Source organism: Gossypium arboreum, chromosome 9 (genome assembly GCF_025698485.1).
Source record: "Gossypium arboreum isolate Shixiya-1 chromosome 9, ASM2569848v2, whole genome shotgun sequence".
Classification (NCBI taxonomy): Eukaryota; Viridiplantae; Streptophyta; class Magnoliopsida; order Malvales; family Malvaceae; genus Gossypium; species Gossypium arboreum.
The window spans coordinates 86448599-86460912 of record NC_069078.1 but is presented as its reverse complement, the minus strand read 5'-3'; the positions used below and the strand labels follow the sequence as shown (position 1 = coordinate 86460912).

The following is a 12314-nucleotide window of genomic DNA, read 5'->3' as shown; positions in this document are numbered from 1 at the left end:
TTCAATTTTAGATAAGTTGAGATTCAATAGAATTATACGATTTACAAAAAAATAAAAAAGTAAAAAGATATAGGGGAATGCTAGGAGACCTCGAAAATTTAAAAATTTTATCATTAGACAATTTTAAAATTTTGAAAATTCTTATTAGTGTTCTCAAAACTTTTAGAAGTTTTAATTAAATCCTTTAATTTTTTAAAAAATTAATTAAACCCTCCAACATTTTAAAAATTAATTCGAATGTCATATTTTGTAGTAAAAATACCTGAAACCTCTTATAATAGGAATCAAATTTTATTTTTACCTCTCTACTAAAAAGATGTACAAAATATTTCTTGTATGTTAAATAAAAAGTAAACCAATTATTCCTATTAAAATTATATCCATTTGTAATATTAGAAACTGGTGTGACTTATGTAATAATCAGATAATAACACATATATATGACGTGCTACATGTACCTCACGTTGATAGACAAGGATTAGTTTTTAACCGTATGGACGAAATTTTTAACAAAATAATCAATTTACTATTTAATTTAATATAAAGAAACTAATTTATTTATTTTTAAATAAAATAAATAAAATATAATTTACCTCCTGATATAATTACTACATTTACTCACGTTTTGCCACCGAAAGAAGACTTTAAAGAGTAACAAACAATAAAAGAAGAGTTGAAAGTATCAGAGTCTGCATTGAATATTCAAAGGACAGGAATTTTATAATGGGAAGATTGAGCAGTTGGCAATTGGCAATGATTATATATTATGCTTTTGTGGTGAGCAAACCCTCCATTAATTTAGCAGTTGGACCTAGTCTTGTCCTTTGGGTACTTTTTATTATATGCATAAATATTCCCTTATATATAGGTCAAGACAGTTTAGTTTTGTCCTAAAAACATGACAGCTTAGTCAAATGTTTCTGTTTGGAGATAAATCAGAATCCATGACTTTTGTTCCTTTGTTTTTTTTAGCTTTTTTATTACAATTTTGTTCAAGTCTGAGCCTTTTTCATCATCATCCTTTAGATCCCCTTACCCCAACTGAATTAAACCACATAAAGCTCATAGTTGATAAATCGAGTATCGGTTCGCTTCCTAATGTTACGTATCACTTCGTCGATCTCGAAGAACCGGAGAAAATCGATGTTCTTAGCTGGTTATGTTCGAAGAAAACAAACAAAAACGCTCAGTTTCGACGAGCTAAGGTGGTGGTTCGAGCTGGAGGGGACACACGGGAACTCGTTGTTGATTTAGCCAGTGGATCGATCGAATCGAACCGTGTTTATACCGGTCATGGTTACCCTCCGTTTACTTTTAATGAGTTTGTTAAGGCTAGTAGACTGCCTTTTCAATACCCAAAATTCATGAAATCAATTGTGAATAGGGGTTTAAACATGTCCGAAGTTTCTTGTGTGCCACTCACCGTTGGTTGGTACGGCGAAAAGGTGACAAAACGAACTCTTCGGATCACATGTTACTATCGAGGAGGCTCGGTTAATGTCTACGCAAGGCCGATCGAAGGGATTAGTTTATTCATCGATGTTGATTCAATGCGTATCACGAACTACATCGATCGATTCAGAGTTCCTGTACCTAAAGCCGAGGGAACCGATTTCCGATCGAACAAAAAGATTGATCCGGTCACATGTAATAACGCGACGGGAAAAGGGTTCGAAATTGAAGGAAACAACGTGAAATGGGGTAACTGGAAATTCCATGTGGGATTCAATGCTCGAGCCGGGACCGTGATATCGACAGCTTCGATTTTCGATGCGAGAATGAAGAAGTACCGTCAGGTTCTATACAGGGGTCATGTGTCCGAAACCTTCGTGCCGTATATGGACCCCGAAAGAGAATGGTATTTCAGGACTTTCATGGATATCGGAGAGTTCGGGTTTGGACGATCCGCAAGCACTCTGCAGCCATTGATCGATTGTCCGGCGAATGCCGAGTATATGGACGGGTACGTGGCAGGGGCAGACGGACAGGCTATGAAAATGGAAAAGGTTATTTGCATATTTCAAAGGGATGCAGGTGATATTGCGTGGAGACATGCTGAAATTAATAACCCTGGAACTGTGGTAAGGTATTCTATGCGACTTTTTAACTGTTAAATTTTTTTTAAAAAATATGCATTAAATTATTTTAAAAAAAATTCATTTACAATTTGACCTAATATTTATTGAGCTTAGGTTTTTTGTTTGAAATGAATTTTGTAGATAAGGAGTGGGCAACCAGAAAAAACATTGGTTGTCAGAATGATAGCTACCGTGGGAAATTACGACTACGTACTTGACTGGGAATTCAAGCATTGTGGCACCATTAAAATTGGGGTATGATTCTTAAACCTTCACATTTTAAAACTCTTTTAATTCTTATGGGTTGACTTTGTATATTTTAGAATCAATGTCAACGGGTTAGGTTGGTTTTAAATTGCGTTACTTAGGGTTTTGAATTTTTTATACTATTTTAGATTTGGATTAATTTTAGGTTAGTATTGTTTTAGGGTTAGGATTATGGGTCCTTTCGTGTTTATTAATTGAAATTTTCGATTTTAAATCATTCAAGTTTTATCATCTAGGTTTTACACTACGGTTCAAATCGTTTTGAGTTATTGATTTAGGTCATTTTAAATTTGTATTGTTTCACATTCAAGTTGGTTCAAGTTTGGACTGTTGCCTTTCTATGGTCAAAATGAGTTGAGTCGGGTATGGATTCTTGTTTGAATCAAAATTGTTGAGTTATTGATTGAGTTAGTGTTATTAGTTAATCCGACATCAATACAATCAGAAAAAGATTTAACTGATTTTTTTAAAGTAACAATTTTTTTTTTTACATTTTATACAAGTTATATAAAAACAATATAAACTCAAAATAACTTAAAAATGATGGAATTTAAACTTAATATACCAATATCCAAGGGTTAAGCTAGATAGGTTTTAGGAGGGTTTAGATTAAGTTATATATTTTTATGAGCACTAAATTATAATTTCATCATTATATTGACTTATAACTTTATGATTTTTAAAATGACTAAATTAAAATTTAACATTTTAACCGTAAATTATAGTTTTACCATATATTAATTTAAACTTTTATAAATTTTGAAGAATTAAAGTAGTAATTTTTCATTTTAAAGGGCCAAAGTACCTACCTCTCTCTCACTCCTCCAATATCTTTGAAACTTCAATATTATTTTTGGCCTTCCAACTTTATAAAAAATCATTTTAGTTATTCATTTAATTTTTTTTGCCTCTTTTAGTTTTTAAACTTGTATTTTTGTCAAATTACCTAAAATAAATAAAAAGTTAACGATGTTAACTTTGTTGATGTGACATACACGTGAATTGCCATGTAGATGACTTGTCATCATTTAATTAATTTTTAAAATTAAAAGATATTAAAAATAAATTTTAAACAATTTTAATAATTTTAAATTTTTAAAAATAGTTTTATAATTTTTGAATTTTTAAAATTTAAAATTTTAATTAAAAGTTAGTGTATCATCCATGTGACAATTAGTGTATGTGCAACGTGAAGAAGATTAAAAAATGTTGACTTTACCATTTAATTTTAAGATGAAATAATAATAATAGGAAGATTAAATTGATTTTTTTAAAGTTAGAAGAGGTAAATAACTCTAATATCTTTGAAACTTCAATATTAAAGAAAGTTTTATTAATTTTAATATAAATTATTTACAAATATATTTACATAATTATTTTCGACTAATATAAATTCAGTTCGAATAGATTAATTATATTTTTTTCTTTTTAAAATTTTAAAATAATTAAAATATTTCATGCTAACCGTTAGTTGTCTCTCAGGTGGATTTGACGGGGATTTTATTGCTGAAAGGCAGTCCTTACGCAAATAAGAAGCAAATAACGGCGGACGTTTACGGAACGTTAGTAGCCGACAACACCGTCGCCGTTAACCACGACCATTACCTCACATACTACCTTGATATTGACGTTGACGGTAACAGCAACTCCTTCGTCAGAGCCAAACCAAAAACAACAAGAGTAACGGACGTTAACGCCTCTCCAAGAAAAAGCTACTGGAGGGTCGTTACGGAAACCGCTAAAACGGAAGCGGATGCTCGGTTACGGCTTGGCTTAGAGCCAGCTGAGTTGTTGATTGCGAACCCAAATAAGAAAACAAAGGTCGGAAATCAAGTGGCTTACCGACTAATACCGGGGCAGCCGATAACTTCTCTCTTAGCCGACGATGATTATCCTGAAATTAGGACCGCTTACACCAAATACCAAGTTTGGGTGACAGCATACAATAAGTCAGAGAGATGGGCTGGTGGGTTTTATGCTGATAGAAGCCGTGGAGATGATGGCTTAGCCGTCTGGAGCCAGAGGTAATAGCTTTACTTAATTTTTTTCTTATAGGGACAGGGGAAATGATTATTTTGACATCGAATAATCTTTTTCACCATTTCATTTATAGCTTTTTAAATTATTTAAAGATATTTTAATAAATTTTTATATTATTAATACATAATTTTAATAATTTTTTATTTAAATTGTTGAACTTAAAACCTTAAATCTTAAGGATTGAACCTCAAACTTTGAATCTAAAATTTAAAACTTTAAACTCAAATTCTGAATCTTAAATCCTAAACACTAAATATGCTGTTTCCTACTACCAAAATTTGATGGAAACAAATAATAATGCGTTGAGTTTATTTTAAATTTGTGTACAGTTACAAATATATCATACGGGTATGTTGTTTGCAGGAATAGAAAGATAGAAAACAAAGATATAGTTTTATGGTACACCTTAGGCGTCCATCACATTCCATATCAAGAAGATTTTCCGGTGATGCCGACCGTTCATAGCGAGTTTCAGCTTCGGCCGGCAAATTTTTTCGAATCCAATCCTTTGCTGCTTTAATACGATGTTGCCATGTAACATAACATGTAACATTAATAACAAAGAAAAAATACTTTAATCACTGTAAAAAAAATGTTTACTCGAAGATTGAAAAAGAAATTGCATTTACTACATACACTCTAAATACTGGGTATATATTGGATTAGTTCTGTGTGGATCAGGTGTTAATATAATATTTTAATACAAAAATAAACAAAAAATAATATTATTTATTTTTGCAAGATAAATAATTCTTTTAAAATGAATGCATATATCACTATAAATATAAACATAAAATATATTGTATTTTTAAGAAGAGAATTTATGTTTAAATTATGTAAAAAAAATTTAAGAGAGATAATTATAAACTTGAAAATATTAAACTAGTACAAAAATATTTTAATTATAAAAAGTATTTATAAAATAAAATGTATAAAAGAATTTGAATTTATTTTTAGCAATTCTATTCCAACTTCCAATTGTTGAAATAATATATATAAGATTTTAATAAATAGTGAACCCAACCCAAATGATTTTTAATCAATCTAATATTTTGTTTGGCATGGACATAGAAAATGACTGTTACATTAATAATTGAAATATACAATAAATTAAAGAGTAAAATGGTAATTTTGTTAGATTTTTATTAATTTATATTATTATAAAATAGTTTTATATGTCAACATAAAATACACGTAACACACCATGTGTTATTATCAGTTATTTTAATAGTTACGCTAATTTTTAATAGTAAAACAAATGATTTTTAAATAAAATAACCAATTTGTTCAATAATCTAACATTAAAGAATAATTTATCTTTTTTTTAAGTAGAGTGAGCAAAATACAATCTAATATAAAAGCTTATATAGTACTTTTAGCCATTCAAGACGTATTTGCATATATTCATTTTGTTATTTTATAGATTTAGATTTTGATTGTATATTTTATTTATTATTTGTAGTAAATTTGAAGTTGATGTTGAAATTAATTGGATAAATTATCCTGTTAGTCACCTTAAAATAAAATCATTCTTATTTTGATAAATATAATTTTTATTAATTTAATTATATCCTTTAAGAAAATTGTTTAAAATGATCACTCTATCAATATCTCATTAATAAATTATTGATGAAACTGTCACGTCAACATTGTTTTCACTATACCCATACTAATTTGCATGAGAAGAAATTGTACGAAACTTTTATTTTTTAATAAGAGAATGATAAATCAATTTTTTATTAAAATAACATAGAATCACAATTTTATACAATTATTTCTCTAACTTACATACATCTATCATTTAAGTTGGTTTTATTTGTATGGATAATTGATTCAGATTGAACAATGGGTATCCTATTATTTACTTTGGAAGATAACATAATGAAATATCAAATAAATAATTTAATAATTCGAATTTAAAATCGAAAAATAATGCTAGAATTATCGGATTAAACCCAAATAAAGTTGGCATCCCTAAGTCATCCTCTCCACTTGGACCACTCTTCCCTATATTCTCCGATCATATCCAGAAACTGCCTTTATTTATTTATCTAATTCTGCACAAGCAATGAATCTAATTTATTCTTTGACATCTCTAACTTACCTTTTGGTTGAAGTTTACACACCCCCAAAAAAAAAAAGGGAAAATCTATTATATTCCCATAAATCGATACTTTCCTGCCATGGAAAGCCTGCCAATGGCAAAGAGCTTTATATCGAGATACTATTGGGGATTCCCTTCCCTGTAAGCCCACCTTCTCTGCTGTAATCCGATGTATTAGGATACAATAATGTATACGGCACCTTCACCGGTCCAACTCTGTTCTTCAATTTACTATCATTGTTTCTTTCCATAATCCTACTCTCAATTTCCAACAGTTTCTTCCCGAATCTTTCAAATGCGGCTAAGGGTTCATCGTCGGTGGTCCATTCCGCTGTATCTCTTTGCCCCAAGTATATTTCATCGGTTGAATGCCTTGATAAGACTTCTATAAGTGATACACCTAGTAAAGTTTGGAACTGTGCGGTGATTGTTTTCAAGAAAGCCAAATCTGGGTCGTTTTCGAGCTCGTCGTATTCTTTGGTGCCTGGTTCCGGCATGAACCGACGGCTGACTGTTGGTCTGTTTGGGAGGTATCCGGCGTATGGGTATTGTCCGAAATTGACAGCTGCGTGGAAAGCGGAAGCTATCCATATGATGATGGTACATGCTTGGGTGAGATCGGCTAATGTGTTCATCTCCGGCCACCATGGTTCGTTTCTTAAATCGCCGTGGCCTTCGTTTTTGACCTCCGACCACCATGATTGGATTTCAGTGTCGTTTTTTACTGTTTCATCTGATGGGTAGTAGAAAGAACAGTACTCGGTTACCCAGGTTTCAATGGCGGCCCAGATTTCTAACCCATCAACGGCGTATGGGTAATCGTTTATCATCAATTTGAGTCCATAGGGACAGCTCGAATCCGGCACTGCCATTCCTCTGAAAATAAAGGGTGTTTAAAGGTGTTTGCTTTAAATTATTAATGAAAGATATCAGTATATAGCTTGGCTTTAGATTTACCTCTTAACTAGATCAACAGGGAGAGCCTGTTCAGTGAAAACCCAGTTCCTGTAAATAGCAGATGACATTTCAAGTGCATATTTTCCTGGAAAGACTGTTAATTCAAGTACACCACCGGCATTGATGAGTGTCTGACGAGCCAAAGCATTTATGTTCATTGTATCACGGAAATGGGGATGAAGAAGCTTATATATAGGGTGAACCACACTCAGCTGTCTATTAGCAGCGATTATAAATGGCTCGATTACAGCATGGGTGTTTAACCTGCAAACATGACAACAAGTTGCTAAATTTGAAATACATAAAGCATCAAGCATCGGCATTTCAGCATCATACCAATGAGAAACCAGCTGATGGTAGCCAGAATCATTCACAGCAGCATAAGCTTTAGCCAACTGCCAGATCGAACTTCCAACACCATCCTCAGCCGGGGTGAAAACTTTGCTTACAGCACCGTGGCTGTCGCCTTGCGGATGCGGCAAGCTCAACTCGATTGCCAATGGCTTCAGCGTGTCATCCTCTTGTAGGAAAAACAGAGTTCTTGTGGCATAAGTCTTTGTGGTAGTGGAATTTATCCTTGCCAAGTAAGGCATCAAGGCATCGTGATGGTTCAATATAAACAATTTGTTGTGTTTTAGAGCCTGAATCAAAAGAGTCCAATTAGTAATCTAGAAAGAAACATTACAAACTAGCAAAAACCAGATGAAAGTGTGAAATAGCACATCTTCCACAGTGAATCCATCCATGTTTCTCTCAATATGTTCCTTTGTAATGGTACTTTTCTGGTTTCCATATACTTCAGGATCAAGCTTGCTTGCAGGGGGGAATTCCTACATACATGTTTTATGATTTATTTAGATTAGACCATAAATACTTTTTTGAGATAAAAGATATTGAAATACAAAAAATGTTGTATTTTACTTGCAGCCTACTGATGATTACTGGGTTGACGCCTGCGAGTGTCTCTCGTGCAAACTCTTCGTCTGTCCTCCAAGCAGACCTATCCTCTGTAACAACATGACGGGGTCATTTGTAAGTCGTAAGAGAAAACTCAAATATACTAAACCTATGACTCGAATATATATACCTTTGATAACAGCAGGCATCGGGAACTTCATCAATCTCTCACCGTCGTTACGAACAAGTTCCCTGATCATCTCCCAAGGGACACAATCCCTTATCTTCTTAAGAGTGGCATCATTTGGTAGTTTGATACCACCTTCATAAAGATCAAGTACATCTTGAAAGGAATCAAATTCATTTATGGTTTTGTCACATAATGCTGCAACCTCTGGGATAAGTACCTGAAACAAAGATTTCAAAGCGTAGGCAACGAAATCTGAGAACTTCACGAGGCTAAACTGTTCGTCGCGTGGTACATAAATCTTTAAGCTTAGAAGAAACAGTCTGCTCTCCGTTCTCGAATCTTTTTTGTGTGGTTTCCGACCGGTTCTCCCTCTTCTGGGATAAGGACAATCCAACGATCCTCCAAGAACTGGACGATGAAAATCATGACCCCTTTCCGGCATCGCTAAGTCATTGTAGAAATCATAGTCATAAACTCTGTCCCATTCTTTGAGACATCCTTTTCCATCTCCTCTGAGATTCACCAGCTCTTCTTCCCTATACTTACGCAAGGGTACAGCCATTTGAGATGGAAGGTAGGTCTAAAACCAGAAACATCAAAGTTATATATATATCACCCCAAATATTAACAAAACCAAACAAAATGCTTGCAAATGGACAACAAAGTTACCTTGTTAGAGAAGAAGACTCGATCATACTTGTATCGATGTGTCGGATAAACCCAGGAATTGCAAACGAAATGAACCCTGCCATGACCAGGAACATCTTCTAAGGTGACTGTCTTGAGGTAGAACTGGCTATGGTGTCGGTTCTTTATTATGAAAGCTCCAGGGACACCTATGGATTCATCCCATTCAAATGTGACAGAAAACGTGATTTCCCCTGCTGTTAATGGAGTAATCTTTGTGATCCATTTCTCTAAATTTGCTGGTTTCCCAAGCTTCCCTCGCATCTCATTGGCTGATACAAGTATTAAAACAAACACCGAGTGAACATTACTTCAAAGCAAAGGTGACATAATAGCAGGCATGTTAAGTTATATTAAGCTCAAAAACCCAGAAAAATAAAACAAAGAACCTAACCAGGATCGGTATAAACAGCACTGATAAGCTGCAAAGAAACACCTCTGCCAAAAAGCTCATAAACTCGATCAAGAAACGAAGCAGTGAGATCATTCATGTCCATTACATTTTTCTTCATTAAAACAACCGTTCCTTTGATCTTCATCTTCTCGTCATCCTCTTCCATTATGCCTTTATCTTTCGTTTTTGGTTTCCCACAAAACTTCCCACAAAACCCCATCAAAAAAGCTGCAAAAGCTACCCAAAGAACCAAAAAAAAAAAAAAAACAATGATCTAATTGAGGATTTCGGAAACTGGTTTTTGTTGTAGAGTTGGAGTTGATGAACTCATCAAGGACTTAAATATATGGGAATGACAACCAATCACAGTGCCTTTTTCAATGTCTTTATTATTTTTTTTGCTTTTTTTATTGAAAGCATTTGACATCTTTATCTCTTTATTAGTACCTAATTAAAGGACCCGATTCCAAATTCTATGGGTCCATGGTGGTCATTGACTCATTGGTCTTCGTACAACTTGGTATAATTGTAGATATATCTATAATATATAAATACAAATTGCAAATAGACTACAAAGTAAATTACCATATTTTATATTTGCAATTTGAGCTATTTGTTTTAGTTTTATAGTTTCAAATAGAGTACATTTAGATGAGAAGTTAAATATAAATATATATCTAAATAATTATAATTAAATGTTTAAAATTTAGAGTTTAAGATTTAAATTTTATAATCAAATTAGTACAAAATACAATATGCAAAAAATGAAAATAACCAGACAAAATCTATATATCATATATATAGATGATGAGACTGAAAATCCAACAAACTTTGGATGCTAAAGGGTCTTTGCTTTATGAGTTGTTTTTTATATGATTATCATGCTTCTAACTAACAATATGGGTTAAAAGTACTTTAGAAGTCTCAAGTACTAAGAGTTAATTTATATTTTGTTTTTTTAGTCAAAAATACGTAAATTAGTCTTAAATGTTAAATTAAAGAGAAAATTAATTTTTTTGTTAATAATTTCATTCATGACTTATCACATATACCTCAAGCTAACATACAAAGCTCAATTCTTAACAATAAAATGAATAGAATTTTTAACTAAACGATCAGCTTATTCTTTAATTTAACATATAATGATTATTTTTTAAATAAAAATATAATTCAACTCCTAATATAAAGGATTTATGATACTTTTACCTACCAATACCTTATAGAAAATTTCTTAAAAGAAGCTAAAAGGATCATTCTTGGGTTTTATTTTTCAAACATCTTTTTAGGTTGGATAATTATATTGAGTTTTTAAATTTAAAGTTAAATAAATAAAAGTACTAAATTAGGTAAACATTCCTAATATTAATTATTATATTTATTCATGAGATCCACACACAATTTTAATATTAAATTATTCATCACTCAATTCAACAACCTTGAATAGAATAAATAATTTAGTTTGGATTTTATTAATAAGTTGTTTTATTACATCATGTATTTTTTTAATGGCTAAAATTAATAATGCTACACGTCAATGGTCATGTTACCATCATTCATTAATAATCCTTTCCTTGTTATTTTCCAAAGAATGGATTACTGGTGACAACCACTTAAAAATATTATATAAAGATATTTTTATTTTTATAATTTTAAAAATAATATTGTAATGGGTTCCGTTTTAACTAAAAATTTGATATATCACGATCTATTTAGGTTAATACTAGTCTATATCGGTGCGCACCGACTTATATTGATTAATACGTTATTATGATTCCTTTAAATCAATTTTAATTTATTCCTTAATAATTTTTATGTTTTAAAATTACATTTACAATATAACATAATCATTAATTTAAATCATTTAACTTAATTAATCATTTAAAAAAATTATATTTGTATGTAAACATATTTCTATATGTGTAACTAAAGGTATAATACATGTATATTAATTTATAATTAGTTTTATTAAGCAATTAAAATTAAGTTATAAAGTATATGAATAATATTTAAAAATATAAATAAAATTGAAACGATGCGTCCAAAGTCAACACACACCAATATTCATATCCATCAGATATTTATTAAGATTCATGTGATCTACCGTCAAAACTAAATTCATTTAGTTTTCATATTTTTAAATTTTAAATTTAATTTTTGTACTTTTATTTATAAAATTTTAGTTTTTTATTTTTAAATTTTAAAATTTGGCTCTAATTATTAACACTATTAAATCAATTTTGTTAAGATTTGGGTCTATTATAACACCATTTTTTTTAATTACATTGGTATGAAGTGAATATCTTTTATTTCAAAATGTCATGATAATAAGCTTAACAAAAAAAAATTAATATTGTTAACAATTGTATTTAAATTTTGAAATCTAAAAAGTATAAACATTAATTCCTAAAATAAAAATAAATAGAAATTAAATTCTAAATTTTGAAAAATACAGGGACCTATGATGTAACTTTGCCTTTTTTTTTCAAACATGGTGCAAAAGTGTGTGAAAAGGTAGTGGGAGCTTCAAGCTGGAATGTATTGACAGCAAAAAGCTAAAATTAATTCACACTCAAAGAATAATATTTGTATAAAATTTAATTTTAAGAAAAATCGATAATTAATTTGAATTGTGGTGTTTGGCGTGTATAAAATACAAGTTAAAAATTATGGTTACTTGAAGTGAACTGAGTTATATATATT

At 30.9% G+C, this 12314-nt stretch overlaps 2 protein-coding genes across 3 annotated transcripts; one reads left to right on the top strand and one right to left on the bottom strand.

The window, feature by feature from the left end:
- Positions 1-850: 850 nt before the first annotated feature.
- LOC108456180 (primary amine oxidase 1) lies at positions 851-5135 on the top strand. Its single transcript, XM_017754779.2, has 4 exons — positions 851-2081; positions 2220-2333; positions 3828-4369; positions 4749-5135. The coding sequence occupies exons 1-4, from the start codon at positions 915-917 to the stop codon at positions 4903-4905; spliced, it is 1980 nt and encodes a 659-aa protein (XP_017610268.1). The 5' UTR covers positions 851-914; the 3' UTR covers positions 4906-5135.
- A 1165-nt stretch (positions 5136-6300) lies between these two features.
- On the bottom strand, positions 6301-10061 carry LOC108457463 (linoleate 9S-lipoxygenase 5-like). 2 transcript variants are annotated; one of them, XM_017756542.2, is made up of 8 exons: positions 9615-10061; positions 9203-9492; positions 8534-9113; positions 8368-8453; positions 8169-8276; positions 7783-8087; positions 7447-7710; positions 6301-7365 (listed from the first exon to the last, which is right to left on the bottom strand). In XM_017756542.2, the coding sequence occupies exons 1-8, from the start codon at positions 9832-9834 to the stop codon at positions 6597-6599; spliced, it is 2622 nt and encodes an 873-aa protein (XP_017612031.1). In that variant the 5' UTR covers positions 9835-10061; the 3' UTR covers positions 6301-6596. The 2 variants fall into 2 exon arrangements, with proteins under 2 accessions (XP_017612031.1, XP_017612030.1); XM_017756541.2 differs by having other exon boundaries at positions 7447-8087.
- Positions 10062-12314: the final 2253 nt, after the last annotated feature.